Raw genomic sequence first — 18,084 nt, 5'->3', positions numbered from 1 at the left:
AGGTGGTATGGGTGTTCTGTACTGTGCTGACCCTGTCTCCCATCTCTCCCTCACAGGCCCTATTCACTAACAGCAGCATCGATGAGAGGGGGGAGACTGAGGAGGAGGATCACACGTATGAACTGCTGCTGTCCGCCCAGACCAAAGTCCCCCAGTCCGCACTGGACCCCCCATCCCAGAAAGGTACACACTTAGACAGGACAAGGGGTGTAGAAAGTGATTTGGATTGGATCAAGGATGATATTCAAATCCCTTCATGATTCCTAATTGATGGAATATGATGTGTGATAAAACACTGCTCCCTCAGCCTGAAGAATAAGGAGCACTTGCAACCTCTCCCCCACTCCACCCACATCCCCCCTCCCTGGTGCTTTGCAAAGTGTCACCCCTCATTCCTAGCAGCATTACACCAGGGATGGAATGGAGAAGGGGTCAGTTTTCCAACCGCTCCCTAAACCCCTCCTGCTTCCACTCTGTCTGGTTGTAACCCTTTACCCAAATACAGCTCAGGTTTAACCTCAACAGCATCAGTAGGAGAGAGCTTGGAATATGCTAATGTGTGATATCCTACTCAGGATGGTCATAGCTGTATCAGAGGACTCATTCCTTAGCTTTGGCTTTTGAATGACAGTGCGTTTCATTGGATTAAATGGGATTTAATTAACAGCACATTGGAGTCCCTGTCTGTTGATATGAATGTTTTTAAACCGTCCCCCAGGCTTTCTGTTCTGTCACATTCCTAATAAATGAATTGTGTGTCACTAAACAGTGTCATAGAAATGAATGTGGAGAGCCTGATTGCTGATGTAATCACTTCCCCTTTTATTTTGATGAATGACTAGATGTCCAGCCCTTGACTTGCGTTCCTCTGTTATGTTGTTAAGATGTTTAATGGGTTGGTTTGAGGAAGGCTCATCTTTGCTGGCTGCTTAATTGTCTGCTCTTCTTTCTGTTTTAAAAGTGTCTGTCTGAGTGTCTGTCTGAGTGTCTGTCTGGCCATTGTCTCCAATACTACCCACAATACCATGTGCATAAAACATGAGCTTTAATATACTTCCCTTTCCTATTCACTTTGCATAATATCATCCCTGGCAGTCTTGAGATTGAATACATTGAATAGAAATGAAATATGATAATTGTACTACCGTACTCATGATGACCTAACTAACTGCTGTCTATCCTGCCTCCCCAGAAGGGAACACTACAGTCAAACAGTCTTCCAACAGTCTCCTACCTCAGGTATGACCTGCATCTCCATCTCATCCCTCCATCTCATCCCTCCCCTCATCCCTCCATCTCTCCCCTCATCTCACCATGGCTGCCATGCTGCCTGTCATCTGACTCACCTATGCTCTGGAACGCTGTGTGATGAATAAGATGTTATTTACCTCTAGTAGCTACATATCAGGGCACCAGGTAGCCTAGCAGTTGGAGCATTGGGCCAGTAACAGAAAAGGCATTAATAGGAAAAATCTGCCGATGTGCCCTTAAGCAAGGCACTTAACCCTGATTGATAATGTGGCCGTGACCCCACACTCTAAGGGTGTCTCAGGGAGAGTAGGATATGCAAAAAACACATTTCCAATTCATAATTATGATAATGATCTTTTCTCCTGTGTCACACACTGCTTACACAGAGAAAGACATGGACAAAGACCTAAATAAAGGTCCCTGGGCTCCTCCACGTTCTGCTTTGACATGAAATCTAACCATGGCGTCTGACCTTTTCCCCATAACATTTCTTTTTCCACCATGGTACTGCTCCATCCTGCGAGGATGAATATCTTACATACAGGTACTTCATCAGGAAATACGTCTCCCTGACTGAGGTCCTCTGTCAGTCTGTGTCTCTGTTTAGTAGCCAACCCTGGCCACCGGGACTCCTGGAGAGTTACAGCCTCTCCCCTCACTCCTCTCCTCCCTCTCCGCCTCGCTTTCCTCTCCATCTCTTTTAATTCCCCTTCTCCTATCCCCGTCTCATCGAATGTAACTGGAGGGCCCTATAAAGCTGTCTTTTCTATTTATTATCCTATCATATCTATTTATACTGCCTTTTTATTATACAGTTAGCTGCCACAGGGTTTTTATTTGCGTTGCTCTCCCCCGTCCTCCCATAACTTCATCTCAAATCAGTTTTTTTTCTTATTTGGAGCAACTGTACCTTTGCTGCCTCATTTTTTTTTCTCAACAAGTCTCTGTGTGGCTGACTGGCTTGCTGGTTGAATGGCTGGCTGAATGGCTGGTGTCCTCTGTGTTCTAATCAGCTAATCTGTGTTCTAATCAGCAGCCAGCCATCTGAGGCTATCATCCATATTAGGAATGATGATGCACGGCAACGTGGAAGCAATCACTGGGATGCTTTCTTAATTTAATATCATAGTGTGGGGCTATTTCGGGCTGTGCTAATCGTCTGCTATGCTGTGATGGTGGTTTTAGTTGGGATTGACAGCTGTTAGTGTGCTCATCTCTCCCCTGGTCTCCTCCAGCAGCAGAAGCCCACTGCCCCTAGTGACCTCAGACCACCAGGCGAGACGGACAACACTCTGAAGCTCCCCGGACCTTCTGTGGTTGGGCCTGGACGGACGGGACTCCGCTCCACTGGCGGTGAGTTCCACCCTCTACATGCTCTACCTACTGGATGGCAGTCCCAGGTGGGAGAGATGTGCTTGTTTCTAAGCTCCACATTGACCATAGATGCAGTAAAGGGCAATGTTCCCTCTAAGCTGTGCGTGTGCGTGGGCACACAGCTCCCACGGTACTGCCAAGCAGAAGAAATATCAGCCTGCAGAGAAGCACGAGATTGAACTTCACTTAATTTTCTAATTTTCCCCTTTAGTTAACACTATCAACGTGTCCCTCTATTGTGGGAATTGCCAATATAAGCCAACTTCAATGCAACAAACTGAAACAAAACTGACTATGCAAGACTTAGTATGCAAAACTAACTATGCAAGAGATTTTCTTGTAGGCACCGGAGTAGGATTCTATTGCATTGACAGGCAAGACTCAGCCCATACTATACAGACCAGTGCGGCTTAACCGATCAGAGCTGCAGTATACCTTTATGCAAATAGACCATTGCCATATATGGATCTGTGCCATTCCTTTGAACTGGACCGTGTTTACACCATAAGTGGTGGTGAGTAGATGTTTGTTTTGAGATCAAAGCGAGAGCTGCATGTAGCCACGTGTGAACATTTGTTCATATTCTTTGCTAGTAAGTGTGTGTTTAGCCTAGTTATATCACACCAATGGGGAGTGGTTGCTTCCTACAAGACCACCAAACATGTCATTTCTAGCCATCTTTGAAAAGTGAGTCAGGTAAAGAGCATTTATTTTTCAGTCTTAAAGGGGCAGTGTTGTATTTTGAGACAAGCTTGAATAGGCTAAGTAGCCAATAGGCAGAGGGTAGCAATTTGTCTGGTTCTCTGTAATAATGGTAGCGTAATAATAATGAACTTTATTTTGTAAAGTGTTTTCTTGCATAAATCAACACATTTTCAGTCACCTCCTTGTCTGAATGACAAGTGGATAAACAGCTTAATGTCAAACCCTGCATAAGTCTCACAGAATGTAGGCCTACATTAAACACCACACATTGGCTGCTACTGTAGACTGAATGATAGAACAGCTATTTCCATGTTAAAATGTTATGGGATACATTTTCTCCATTATTTTTGATAGTGGGCCGCTATGATAGGCCTACGTTATGATCAAATAGCCACAGTAGCCTACTGTTATAACTGTAACTCAAAGCAGGTACAGCCTAAGTGTTCACAATAAAAGCGCGCCAGAAGTTGCACAGAATTTTCACAATGTTCAAGTTTGCGCTCAGCAGACCTGAAATTTGCTCAGTGCTGGAAAAAATTGGAAATGCCATGGAAACGTGTGGAGGAAAGATGCCGTTGGGGAAAGATCCCGAATGTCCTCATTGCCCCCCAGCAAAATTATCCTACATTTAGGCTGTTGTTTATATGTGTATTTCACACTATGTTGAGGTAAAAATTGGAGGATAATGCTGTATGGATGTCAACCCCAATACATGTTCATGTTATTTTCACAAATCTACTGCATTACATTTAAAAACGACTTTGACTACCACCACTGATTTCGCTAGGCTATCAGTTTATACGAACACAAGTTACCATTTAGCAGTCACTTCTTCTAAACCTGAAAAGGGACAACTTCTCAATCTTATGCAGCGAAAACACATTGCGGGCCTGTTACAATACAAAAATCATGATGGATTTGACAAACATCCTTATTGTTAGATCAGATTTGTTAAATGTGCTCCAATCCAACATCCTTCTATCCCCATGGTCCCAGATGTCTCACTGCTATACTCTAGTTACAGCTACTGGGTCACGAGCAGCTCTGTGCTCTTCTCTGACTCCGAGGAGCCAAAGGAGACAGGACATTTGCTTGAGAAACATGCCAGACTTGGCCGAACATAACCCGTGCATGTCGCTGTAACTATAATGTAAGAAATGCATTAGCATCTGACTGCAGAGTGAGATTGCTAGGGTTGGATTAGTGCTGCCTGGGAGTGTATGATTGGCATTCCAGAGGCCCAGCAGCTCTGGGCCTGGATTAGGCTTGTTTAGATCAGGCTGAATTGACATTCTCTGCCAAGCCAGCTGAAGAAAACTAATCTGGTTTGTTACATGGAAGAGAATTCTTGGTCAGATTTGACCATACACTGTATTATTATCTAAGAACCTCCAGCCTACTTACACTACTAGAAATGCAACGTTGTACACTTTATGCATTGGTTGGAGATTGGACAATCTTTATCTTATCCTCTTCCATCTTGCTGTCTAGTTCTTTGTTTATCTTGCTGCGTTTGCCCGTTCTCTCATACGAACACCATAGCAGGCTCATGCATATCCAAGCAGGGCATAATCATGCTAACACAGACACATAGCGACACATAGCTAAGCATGCTGTGTCTGTGATAGATGTGTGCTGTTTGGGGACTGTGTCTGTGATAGAGATGTGTGCTGTTTGGAGACTGTGTCTGTGATAGAGATGTGTGCTGTTTGGGGACTGTGTCTGTGATAGAGATGTGTGCTGTTTGGGGACTGTGTCTGTGATAGAGATGTGTGCTGTTTGGGGACTGTGTCTGTGTTAGAGATGTGGACTGTGTCTGTGATCGAGATGTGGGCGGTGTCTGTGATAGAGATGTGTGCTGTTTGGGGACTCTAATATAAACCGGTATGCCCAGTCCCTCTCCATTACCATCTGAAAGCAGCTGCCTCTCAGGGATTGGGATTAGGGCCCTGCTCACACTCCCTGCTACTCTTAACCCCCGCCCCTTCACATCTCTCCCCCATCGAGGCTGTGTGTGTGATGGAGACATGCCTTGTCAGCAGCAGCAGAGAGCAGGCAGAGCACCTGTCACACACACACTGTCTTCCTCAGGAGGAAGGAATCACAGAGGATGCCCAACAGATTCCACATGCCTCCTGTTTCACAGGTATCTAACATCACAGTGCCCTACTCTCACGCACAGTCAATTGGGTGTAGAAGAGATTTCACATACTGAAAAGTGATAAAGTTATCTGCCATAGACATATCTTATGACTATCAGGTTATGTGGCCTTGGCCAGAGTGAACTCACACAGGAGAGGCTAGCGTCACTAGATAGCCTGCTAAATTCTCAGTGCATATCTGTTTGCTAGCTTGACTGTAGTGAGAACCACAGCTGTGTTTAGTGGTTTCTGCCTGCTGTGGGACCTGTGGAGAGTGGAGCACACTGCCCATCCTGGCCTTGCACTTGGCCAATAGTGAATGACTAGAATTGGGATGTTCTCGAGCACCCAAACAGACTAATCAATGTATGTCAGTTTAACATCAACAATGTCCATTACATTCTCAGTTTCTATCACATATACACAGGTTCCCCACTAACGTATAACGTCAATTAAGAATGAGGTCAGAATCTCAATAGTTTTGCGCCTGTAGTTTTAAATGTCATTCTAACACAAGACATACAGAGCTAAAAATGCTCTCCACTCTGAGTACAGAAAAACAATTTCCCCAGGGGCTGTAAATAAATAAATACATACTGTCTCTCTGTGACATCAATGCAACAGTAACTGTATAATTAACATGACATCACTGCTCACAAGGCCACCAAATGAAACACACACACACACACACACACACACACGTGTGTGTTCTCTCACCAGTGACCTCATCCCTCCATAAAAGCAGTGTAAATATCCATATGTCTCTCATTGGGTTACTGAGTATCTCAATGTTTCCAGCCCCGGTCGGACCGTTGGATCATGGGTGTTGTAGTCTGGGTCCTGTCGGTTGAACACACTAGGGGATTGTTGAAGGGAGCCATAGTGATTCGCTCATTAGTCATTCACACTCTCCAGCTGCCAAGGACAGGGTGGGTGTTTGGCTGTGGTCTCTCCATATGTTTATACACACACACGCACATATCTTTCCAAATTGAGTAGTAGGCAGCTGAGCGTAGATGGGCACAGGGCGTTGGTACTGGGCACAGGGCGTTGGTACTGGGCACAGGGCGTTGGTACTCTGCCTCACTGTAAACGGCCTGTAAGCTAAACAGTGCATAGAGCAAAGTGTACCAGCTCCTAGTTGAACTGTATTCATCACTACCAAGCTGACATACAGGGTGGAGTAACGATTACTATTTCACCTGGACAGATATTCATCTCTAACGTAACTCTTTTTAGAGTTGAATGTATTGTTTTGAGAGCTGTTTGAATGACTGAATGGTGTTGGAAACACTACAGTGCCTTGCGAAAGTATTCGGCCCCCTTGAACTTTGCGACCTTTTGCCACATTTCAGGCTTCAAACATAAAGATATAAAACTGTATTTTTTTGTGAAGAATCAACAACAAGTGGGACACAATCATGAAGTGGAACGACATTTATTGGATATTTCAAACTTTTTTAACAAATCAAAAACTGAAAAATTGGGCGTGCAAAATTATTCAGCCCCTTTACTTTCAGTGCAGCAAACTCTCTCCAGAAGTTCAGTGAGGATCTCTGAATGATCCAATGTTGACCTAAATGACTAATGATAAATACAATCCACCTGTGCGTAATCAAGTCTCCGTATAAATGCACCTGCACTGTGATAGTCTCAGAGGTCCGTTAAAAGCGCAGAGAGCATCATGAAGAACAAGGAACACACCAGTCAGGTCCGAGATACTGTTGTGAAGAAGTTTAAAGCCGGATTTGGATACAAAAAGATTTCCCAAGCTTTAAACATCCCAAGGAGCACTGTGCAAGCGATAATATTGAAATGGAAGGAGTATCAGACCACTGCAAATCTACCAAGACCTGGCCGTCCCTCTAAACTTTCAGCTCATACAAGGAGAAGACTGATCAGAGATGCAGCCAAGAGGCCCATGATCACTCTGGATGAACTGCAGAGATCTACTGTCTGCAAAAGAGTCTGCAAAAGACCTGAGACTGGGACGGAGATTTGTCTTCCAACAAGACAATGATCCAAAACATAAAGCAAAATCTACAATGGAATGGTTCAAAAATAAACATATCCAGGTGTTAGAATGGCCAAGTCAAAGTCCAGACCTGAATCCAATCGAGAATCTGTGGAAAGAACTGAAAACTGCTGTTCACAAATGCTCTCCATCCAACCTCACTGAGCTCGAGCTGTTTTGCAAGAAGGAATGGGAAAAAATGTCAGTCTCTCGATGTGCAAAACTGATAGAGACATACCCCAAGCGACTTACAGCTGTAATCGCAGCAAAAGGTGGCGCTACAAAGTATTAACTTAAGGGGGCTGAATAATTTTGCACGCCCAATTTTTCAGTTTTTGATTTGTTAAAAAAGTTTGAAATATCCAATAAATGTCGTTCCACTTCATGATTGTGTCCCACTTGTTGTTGATTCTTCACAAAAAAATACAGTTTTATATCTTTATGTTTGAAGCCTGAAATGTGGCAAAAGGTCGCAAAGTTCAAGGGGGCCGAATACTTTCGCAAGGCACTGTATGTCCTGTTGAGAGAGAGCTTCATTAGAATGCTTGGAGTAACTGCAGTCTTTTTGTAGCTGTCTTTTGCTCCGAAGGACAAACTAAAACACACTGAAGGGGCCACTGCCCCGCTGTGACGTCACTGACACTGTCCCAGTTTCCCTGTCACCAAACACCACGACCCTCTCACCGGAATTGGCAATGAGGACACACACACAGGGCAGCACGACATAACAGCCCCCCTACCCAATTTCCAACACACACACACATTAACCATGTGTCAGAAGCCTGATTATCAGGATGGTGGCTGAGAGTCAGACTGGATGGAGTGATCCCAGAATTACAGTCCCAGAGATGCAGTCAGCGGCTAGTGAGTTGGGACAGGCAGGCAAAGAGCTCACACAGCTACAGCTCTACGTAGCTTTGGTTTACACAGCTCCGGCTCAGGGAGAAGTACAAGAAGGGAGGGACAGAGGGGGAGCTTGACAGGCAGAAGGGGAACAGAGGCACAACCTGGCTCAACTCTCATCCGGTGGTCGATTTGATGGTGGAAAAACAGGCTTGGGTGTCAGTGTCTCCTTCGAGGGGGAGAGAAAGAGGGCCTGTTGTTGTGAGGGGAAAAGCGTATTGTTTTCAATTGGATTGGCTGTACAGGATCTGTAAGCAGGGATTGTTTTCATGCTATAGCTCGACGCAGAAGAAGTAAGTTCCTGTTTGTTCTTGTGTTTCTGTCTGTGTCTGTGTCCGTGTGTGTGTGTCTGTGTGTGTGTGTCTGTGTGTCTGTGTGTCTGTGTCTGTGTGTGTGTGTCTGTGTGTGTGTCTGTGTCTGTGTCTGTGTCTGTGTGTGTGTGTGTGCGTGCGCACAGATTCTGCAGAATGCTTGTTGTCTTGCTCCCATCCGGTTTCTTCCTTTGCTGATTTCCTGTGAGGATTCCTCAGTGCTGTATCATTTCTGTGGAACTTGACCTCAAACAGGGGCTGCTGCTGGTTATCTCAAAGGGAGTGAGACACACACAGAGACAGGCAGGGATGGAAGAGTGGGAAAAAACTGGCAGAGAATTGTGTAATGTAACAAACCTCCAAACATCCAGAGAGATGGTTGCAAGCTGGGATTGGAATTATCTGTCTTCCAGTGCTTCGGACAGCATTCTGTAGGTCCGTCTCTCCTTATCTCTCATGCTCAAACAATCACAGATCTGTTTCTGGGACTGTGGGGACGTTGTTATTAGTCCTGCTAGATATCTACCTTCAGTCTCAGTCCAGCCTCCTGCCTGCCTTGACTCACTACTCCTTACTCATTACTCCCTGCTCTTTAGTCTCCCCTCCTAACTCTCCTGGTCTCATCTCTACAGATAACTCCCTACTCGGCCAGGACCTAGTTGCAGTACCTGAAGTGTTCACAGGCCTCTTGCACGGCTCCTCGCCTGTCTTTGACTGTCAGGTGGAGCCCCTCAGCAGGCTGCCAGGTGTGGTACTGACACAGTCCAGCCAAGGCCAACAGCCGGCGCCAGCTCCAACGGTACCCACCAAAACAGAAGCTCCGCCTCTGCCTCCTCCAAACATCAACATGGCTGCCATCCTGACAGACTGTGACCCCAAAGCCATCTATGCCACAGTGTCTAAGGGGGTGCCCAGGGACAGAGACAGAGACAGGATGAGGGACTTTGGGTCTGGGGCTGTGCCTGCTGGCAGGATGCGTCCCCCTGGGGACCTGAAGCTGGCCCGCAGCCTCTCCAAGTCGGACTCGGACCTGCTGGTATCGCCGCCTAGCGAGGAGGAAGGAGGGCTGGGCAGCCGGAGTGAGTCCGTCTCCAACTGCAGCGCAACCAAGAAGCGGCTGGAGAAGTCGCCCTCTTTCGCCTCTGAATGGGACGAGGTAAGACGTTTGCTTCACTGTTCTGTTGGACTTATGTTATAATATGGTGTTCTGTATTCATAGTTTATACACTCACCTGGGTGAGTTCTCATGGATGACTTCTATACCATCACCATATAGTGTTACAGGTGAAAGGACACTACATGGTCACATAACAGCTCCATGAGGAGGGCTATAGTCTAGTTATTGAGGGGTTAACCTGTAGAGTAGAATGACATCATGGAGCTGAGAGACTCGGGAACATTAGGCCTGCATGAGTGAGATCCACACACACCCCTCTCTTTAGCCAAGTTTTCTCATTCATATCTGCCGTTTTTCTGCCCCTAAACTATGTATTAACCCTGCTGAAATAGAAGCCAAACCCGCTCTATCACTGCAGTGAGAAGATAATATTCAAAAGTGTATATAGCCAGCCATTCAGAACTGAAATACCCTGTCTGAGATAACAAATAATAAAGAGCCAGGGAGAGGAGAGAGATTAGAAGTGACGGAAAGATGGGGCTAAAAAGTGAGGAGGATCTGAAAAAGTAACAGGATAGATAGGCCTAGACAAAGAGTTGGAAAGTGAGACGAGGAGAGCGGAGGAGAAGGTCATTGAGTTGCAGCTCTATCCTCCCTTTAGGACTGACCCCGCCTCCTCAGGTTGCCATGGTGTTACACTCCAACCTAATCTGGGCCCCCCTGGAGATGGGCAACTGTTTTTAGGGTTGCCTTGAACACACACACTTTTCATTCAGTATTCTAAAATAGAGCCATTTGGAATAAGCGTTATCCGCAGCGTTGTGTACGCGTGTAACTGCACCATTATGGTATTTTGAGATGCAATCTGCATGGATTGTTAAATCAACTTTAAATCTTCCACTATTTACATCCTTTGTCTGCGAACTGGCGGTGTAATGACTCCACATGACTCGATTCCCCTATTATATCTGTGTCAGAATCAGCCATGATGCATTTGTGATGCCGAGCAGAGGGAGTCAGCCAGGGGCTCAAGTAACAGGCTCTCCACAGTGACCAGATCGCGTTGCTCTGCGGTCAGTCGGTGTACCTTTACACAACCCTATACCAACAGGCACTGAGAGCCGTGATAACGGGAAAGTTGGGGGTCGATATCCTGGTTTCTCGTCTCTGTGGTTAGCATGCAGGTGGCCAGAGCAGAGCCTGCCTGTGTTACCGACCTTGTGTCCTACACAGAAGTATGCTTTTAGATGACCCCTCTCTCTGACCTCTCCAAGAGGGGTGGTGGAGCAGGAGAGAATTGTATTTTTGTTCCATCAGCCAAAATAATTGATAATCAACCCAGAGTAGAACCTTTTGTGCCCCACCTTCACCTCAGCTGAGAGGAATGACAACAAGAGCTAGGCTATAGCTGTATCCAAGTTAGCACTTTATTCCCTATATAGTGTAATACTTTTGACCAATTTCAGACACACAGCTCAGACTCAGCCCCAGTAGTATAGTTGTGATGACAGCTGTAGAGAGGAAGTGGATGGACAGTCCGTGAGTGTGACACGCACCACCACTCAGGGAACTGAACCACAGATCATTATCTCAATAGCCTGTTTATTTGAGCCATTGATGCCTCTCCTCAACACACTCAGCTATTTTATCTACAAAAGGCTATTACATTCAATGCAAAGGGAATGTATTTATTTATATACAATTTATTGGCATGGGAAATATATTGCTGAAGCAAGTGGAATAGATAATAAACAATCAAATTAACAGTGAAACGTTTTAAAATAATAGACATTTCAAATGTTATATTATTGTCTATGTGCAGGGTTGTAACAATGTGCAAATAGTTGAAGTACAAAAGGGAAAACAAATACCACTCTGTGGTATCCCATCTGTGGTATCCCATCTGTGGTATCCCATCTGTGGTATCCCATCTGTGGTATCCCATCTGTCGTATTCCATCTGTCGTATTCCATCTGTCGTATTCCATCCAATAGATATGGGAGATAAGTCAAAGCTTTCCTTAATTTTGTGTCAGTCACAGTGGTCAGTTATTCTGACACTGTGTACTCTTTGTTTAGGGCCAAATAGCATTCCAGTTTGCTTTGTTTTTTGTTTAGTTCTTTCCAACATATCTTAGTTTTCTCATGATTTGGTTGGGTCTAATTGTGTTGCTGTCCTGGGGATCTGTGGGGTGTGTTTGTTTGTGAACAGAGCCCCAGGACCAGCTTGCTGATGGAACTCTTCTCCAGGTTCATCTGATCTTTTAGGTGATTGTCTTTTCTGGATTTTGATAATTAGCTGGTATCATCCCAATTCTGCTCTGCATTCATTATTTGGTGTTTTATGTTGTACACAGAGAATGTTTTTCCAGAATTCCACATGTAGAGTCTCAGTTTGGTGTTTGTCCCATTTTGTGAATTCTTGGTTGTTGAGCGGTCTCCAGACCTCACAACTGTCGAGCGCAATGGGTTCTATAACTTATTCTGTAAGTATTTTTTTTGCCAGATCCTAATCCTAGATCCTTTTGATGGCATAGGCCCTTCTTGCCTTGTCTCTCAGATTGTTCACAGCTTTGTGGAAGTTACCTGTGGTGCTGATGTTTAGGCCAATAGTTTTTTGTGTTCTCTAGGGCAACGGGTGTTTAGGTGGAATTTGTATTTGTTGTCCTGGCAACTGGACCTTTTTTGGAACAGCATTCATTTTGTCTTACTGAGATTCACTGTCAGGGCCCAGATCGGACAGAATCTTTGGAGAAGATCAACGTGCTAATCTAGGCCCTCCTTGTTTGGAGATGAAAGCACCAGATCTTCAGCTAACAGTAGACATTTGACCTCAGATTCTAGTTTGGGTGAGGCTGGGTGCCGGCAGACTGTTCTAGTGCCCTTGCCAATTTGTTGATATATACTGAATGTTGAAGAGGCTGCGGCTCAAGCTGCATCCCTGTCTTACCCCACGACACTGAGCAATGAAATATGCATTTTATTTGTATACATGGATTTAAGGTTTTTCTTCAGCACCACTTTCCATTAATGTATATAGCACATCCTTATTCCAAATAGAGTCAAAAGCTTTTTTGAAATCAACAAAGCATGAGACGACTGCGTTTGTTTGTTAATTAGGGTGTGCAGGGTGAAATATGTGGTCTGCAATAGAGAAATGTGTTAAAGTCAATTTGACATTTGCTCAGGAAATGTAGGTGTCTGCTGTTAATGATAATGCAGAGGATTTTCCCAAGGTTGCTGTTGATTTCATGGTCAAATTTCTCTCCGCTTTTTGGGATTTGGGTGATCAGCCAGAGCTGAGGATGATGTTAAAGAGTTTAAGTACAGCCAATTGGAATTTGTGGTCTGTATATTTTAGTTAAATTTGGATACCATCAACTAGGGATACACCGATATTACATTTTTGGCTGATACCCATAACCCATATTTAAAATTTGAGCAGCCTTTTAAGCATTCTAGTACAGTTAAATAGTTGAAAAACACACATACACTACACATCCTGACCGAAAACTTATTTTGTTGGCATTTACATATGTCCCCAGTAAAACATAATCAAAACCTATTTCTTTCACCTACTTGCTGTGCTGTTTCAATGTTCATTTGTTCAGTCTCAAACAGGATAAACCCTGTTTCTTGTCTGCATCGAAGTAGCGGTCCTTGTACCTAGCATCGAGAATGGTGGCGACACAGTTGAGGCTCAGAGAGAATGCCACCAAATCGCTTGTTCACAGTCTCTAGTAGAGTACATTTCCAAGTTAACCCAACGGTCTGTGTTGACATTTTTGTTGAGCAGGCGTTTCAATGCCATGACAGGGTATCACGTCTGCTGCAGACGCAGTTGAGCTTATTCCTCCAGTCAGTTGTTCGAATGGAGCTGGGAGTGTTCATGTTTACAAGTTTCAAACATGTTCTCAAATGCCATTGAAATAGCTGCAGCGTTATGAGAGAACCAGCACATTCTTGAGCATGCAATGCGGCTTTCCTCAGTACGAAATCCTCATCGACCCACTGTGCTGTCAGACTAATAATGCTCATGGGGTTGACATCACTGGTCCAAATGTCAGTCGTGAAGCTAATAGCAGTGACGCCCATAGCAAGTAACGTTAGCTCATGGATGTGAGTTTCAAAAATACTGTGTAACTCCGGTAGGGCAACATCTGAAAAACAGCGCCTACTTGGTAGTGTGTGCCGGTGCTCGACCAGTCGGCAAAAGCCAACATCACCCACGACAGAGAACGGTTGATTGTCAAGGGCAATGAATCCTATTATCTTGGCTTTAATGGATTTCGCCTTTGAGTTGTCTCGCTGAAATTTTATTACTCTTTCAAATGATTTGATTTGCTCGATTTGTTGACTGCTCGATCCACACGGCAGACATTGTGGGCTAGGTTAGGAATGCTGTGTTTCACGTGTAACGCTATATATTTTTTTGCCAATGTTGCCTTTTTTAGCTAAAATCGGCTGATTCCGATATGCTTACCGATATATTGTGCATCCCTACTATCAACACCACAGACCTTTTGGGGTTGGAGGCTTTGTATTTTGTCCTGTAGTTCTTTCAATGTAATTGGAAGAACTACCAGTCTATAACACTCTGACAGTGGGAGAGAGAGGAAGGGAGGATTGTTTCACTTTTGTATCGAGACTCCAGTCATAACATTCTGTTTGTACAACTGTAAGACATATTATATGTATTCATTCACCAGTTAAATTACTTTCATGAAGCTACTGGTCAAATGTTATGCTGTGAACTTCATGAATACGTCTGTGTCGCAGCTGTCGTCAAGGGCATTCACCTTCTAAATAGATGCAGTTCATTAGAAGTTGCACATAATTAACTTTGTCCCATTACTTCAAAGTGCTCTGTCATTCCAGTCCCCTCCTGCAGGCACAGTGTTAGTATTATCAGTGTGGTTCTTCTCTCTGTTGTAGAGCATTCAGTCCCAAGTGGGTAATGGGGTCACCAGACTGGAACAGCTTGCCGACTTGAATCTTTAGTTCCCCTGCTGAAACGTTCAGCAATATGAGGATACTTTATACCCTCCTGATGATACTGTAGCTACTGGGACTAGCCTACATTATGAGTGACACAGGAGCCAGTTCCGACTCTGTACACTGTAATCACCCACAGTTTGATTGAACACCTCACCTTATGAAGTCCTGGAGCTGGAAGATGGGATTCGGCCTTTCCTAGAGGCTGCCTGTGGATTAAGTCACTACTGATCAGAGCAGCACCAGCTATACTCCTGCAGATGTTATTTCCTGGTCGGCTCATCTTTATTATACAGTCTGTCTATTCTACAGTTAGATATTTAGATCTGATTTGACTGAGCTTAATAAGAATGTCACGTTGCCAAGCACAACAAAAAGGTAAGGCAAGGATGTAATGTAAACTGAACATTTTGTGTAAATTGAAATCTCGTTACACTGCTCTCCTTAAATGTCCGTCAATGAGAATAGCCTCAATGGATCGGGTTGCGTAATGTAGGAGTTGAACCTAAGCAGCAAATGAAAGAAGAGGGTTATCCACTTGGAGACTAGTGTTCCCTTGCCTGTGGCAGGATCTAGTCACAGAGCAGCTAAAGATCCTGGGACTAAACACCTCCCTCTGCAACTGGATCCTGGACTTTCTGATGGGCCTCCCCAGGTGGTGAGGGTAGGTAGCAACACATCTGCCACGCTGATCCTCAACACTGGAGCCCCTCAGGGTTGAGTGCTCAGTCCCCTCCTGTACTCCCTGTTCACCCACGACTGCATGGCCAGACATGACTCCAACACCATCATTAAGTTTGCAGATGACAGTGGTCGGCCTGATCAGAAAGGGAAAAGGAGGACCTAGCACACCCCCATTCTCATTGACGGAGCTGTAGTAGAATAGGTTGAGAGCTTCAAGTTCCTTTCTGTCCACATCACCAACAAACTAGAATGGTCTAAACACACCAAGACAGTCGTGAAGAGGGCACGACAAAACGTATTTCCCCTCGGGAGACTGAACAGATTTGGCATGGGTCCTCAGACCCTCAAAAGGTTCTACAGCTGCATCATCGAGAGCATCCTAACTGGTTGCATCACTGCCTGGTACGGCAACTGCTCGGCCTCCGACCACAAGGCACTACAGAGGGCAAGCTGCCTGCCACCCAGAACTTCTACACCAGGCATCAGAGGAAAGCCCAAAAAATTGTCTCAGACCCCAGCCACCCCAGTCGTAGACTGTTCTCTCTGCTACCGCATGGCAAGCTGTACCGGAGCACTTAGTCTAGGACCAAAAGGCTTCTCAACAGCTTTTACCCCCAAGCCATAAGACTCCTGAACAGGTAATCAAATAGCTACCCGGACTATTTGCATTGTGTCCCGCCCATCTTAATCTTTTCTTTTTATTGGCAAGTCTGAGATGAGGCCTTTTCTTTGCAACTCTGCCTAGAAGGCCAGCATCCCGGAGTCGCCTCTTCACTGTTGACGTTGAGACTGGTGTTTTGCGGGTACTATTTAATGAAGCTGCCAGTTGAGGACATGTGAGGCGTCTGTTTCTCAAACTAGACACTAAATGTACTTGTCCTCTTGCTCAGTTGTGCATCAGGGCCTCCAGCTCCTCTTTCTATTCTGGTTAAAGCCAGTTTGTGCTGTTCAATTGCCAATTTCTTTAGCCTTAATTTCGCAGAACAAGAATAGACTGACAAATTTCAGAAGAAAGTGCTTTGTTTCTGGCCATTTTGAGCCTGTAATCGAACCCACAAATGCTGACTCTCCAGATACTCAACTAGTCTAAAGAAGGCCAGTTGTATTGCTTCTTTAATCAGAACAACAGTTTTCAGCTGTGCTAACATAATTGCTAAAGGGTTTTCTGATGATCAATTACCCGTTTAAAATGATCAACTTGGATTAGCTAACACAACGTGCCATTGGAACACAGGAGTGATGGTTGCGTATAATGGGCCTCTACGCCTATGTAGATATTCCATTAAAAATCAGTTGTTTCCAGCTACAATAGTCATTTACAACATTAACAATGTCTACACTGTATTTCTGATCAATGTTTTTTTAATGAACAAAAAATGTGCTTTTCTTTCAAAAATAAATACATTTCTAAGTGACCCCAAGCTTTTGAACGGTAGAGAACATGTACATATTACCTCAATTAGCCCAACTAACCAGTGCCACTAACCACTAACATTGACTCTGTACCGGTACCACCTGTATATAGCCTCGCTACTGTTATTTTCACTGTCATTTTACTGTTTTTTTATTTGTATTTCTTTACTTATCTATTGTTTACCTAATAGCTATTTTTTGCTTTAAAATTGCACTGTTGGTTAGGGCCTGTAAGTATCCATTTCACTGTAAGGTCTACCTACACCTTGTATTCGGCACACGTGACAAATAAGCTTTGATTTGATTTGAGATGGAGTTGAGTTCCTGTGTGACAGAATCTAAGTTGGTACGAGGAGAACTTCTGTTGTGTTCATTTACATACTGCAACCTCTTGAGTGCCCTGACCTGTTTTGAGTACTTGTACCTCCTATGAGTAGTGGCAGCATTGCTTCATATTTGACCGTTCTTTTTTTCTTCACACACCTTTCATGTAAAGGTTTGAAGGTTACCAGAGATCTCAGTTCCTTTAACGCCCATTATTAGCGCCTTATCTGTATTCACAGGCTCCCTGTCGCTCTCTCTGTCACCCCCTCAGCCTGAAGGTTGTCAGCTGGTCAGGTAGGATCACTTATTGCGGTGTAGCAGACCGGAGAGTTGACAGTTTGCTCAACAACCTAGCAGAGGTGAATGCTAATACAGAAACCCTGAGCTGCGGTGTTCAAGATAACAGCCAAACGTTGCCTTTCAACGCATCACTCGGATTAGCATGTAGCCTGTCCGTGATGCGTATGTGTGTGTAAGAGGGAGTACGGTATGCAAGTTATTTCCTTTGGCAAGAAAAAGTTCATTTTCAGATTTTTTTTATGTCCTCGTTTTCACAACTTTTCTATTTCTTCTTTTTTTTTAATAGGGCTGTAATGCTCATTCACCCAGGAGGGGTTGCCCTGGGTTACATTCTACCTAACTCATTACCCATTGGACAGTTTTCTTAAAGGTCTAATGCAGGCATTTTTATCTCAACATCAAATAATTTCTGGGTAAGAATTAAATACCTTACTGTGATTGTTTTCAATTAAAATGGCCCAAAATAAACAAATTGCTTCTTAGCAAAGAGCAATTTCTCAAGCTGAAACTCTGTTCTCGTACTGTTTTCAAGAAAACCTCAAGTACTCGGTCT

The 18,084-nt window shown here is 44.4% G+C and overlaps 1 protein-coding gene across 8 annotated transcripts in view; it reads left to right on the top strand.

Moving 5' to 3' along the window:
- LOC110531211 (ankyrin repeat and SAM domain-containing protein 1A) overlaps nucleotides 1-18,084 on the top strand; it is a 107,057-nt gene that overhangs the window by 49,512 nt on the left and 39,461 nt on the right. For 6 of the 8 annotated variants that reach the window (XM_036988374.1, XM_036988376.1, XM_036988375.1 and 3 more), the window contains 4 exons: nucleotides 57-183; nucleotides 1,193-1,239; nucleotides 2,487-2,604; nucleotides 9,332-9,855. In XM_036988374.1, coding sequence (XP_036844269.1) covers nucleotides 57-183; nucleotides 1,193-1,239; nucleotides 2,487-2,604; nucleotides 9,332-9,855 — 816 coding nt within the window. Of the gene's footprint in view, nucleotides 1-56; nucleotides 184-1,192; nucleotides 1,240-2,486; nucleotides 2,605-5,270; nucleotides 5,477-9,331; nucleotides 9,856-18,084 lie in introns of those variants that run through there. The other 2 variants (XM_036988372.1, XM_036988378.1) reach the window with 2 other exon arrangements.

Source organism: Oncorhynchus mykiss, chromosome 9, assembly GCF_013265735.2.
Source record: "Oncorhynchus mykiss isolate Arlee chromosome 9, USDA_OmykA_1.1, whole genome shotgun sequence".
Lineage (NCBI taxonomy): Eukaryota > Metazoa > Chordata > Actinopteri > Salmoniformes > Salmonidae > Oncorhynchus > Oncorhynchus mykiss.
This window is presented reverse-complemented; position numbering and strand designations above follow the sequence as displayed.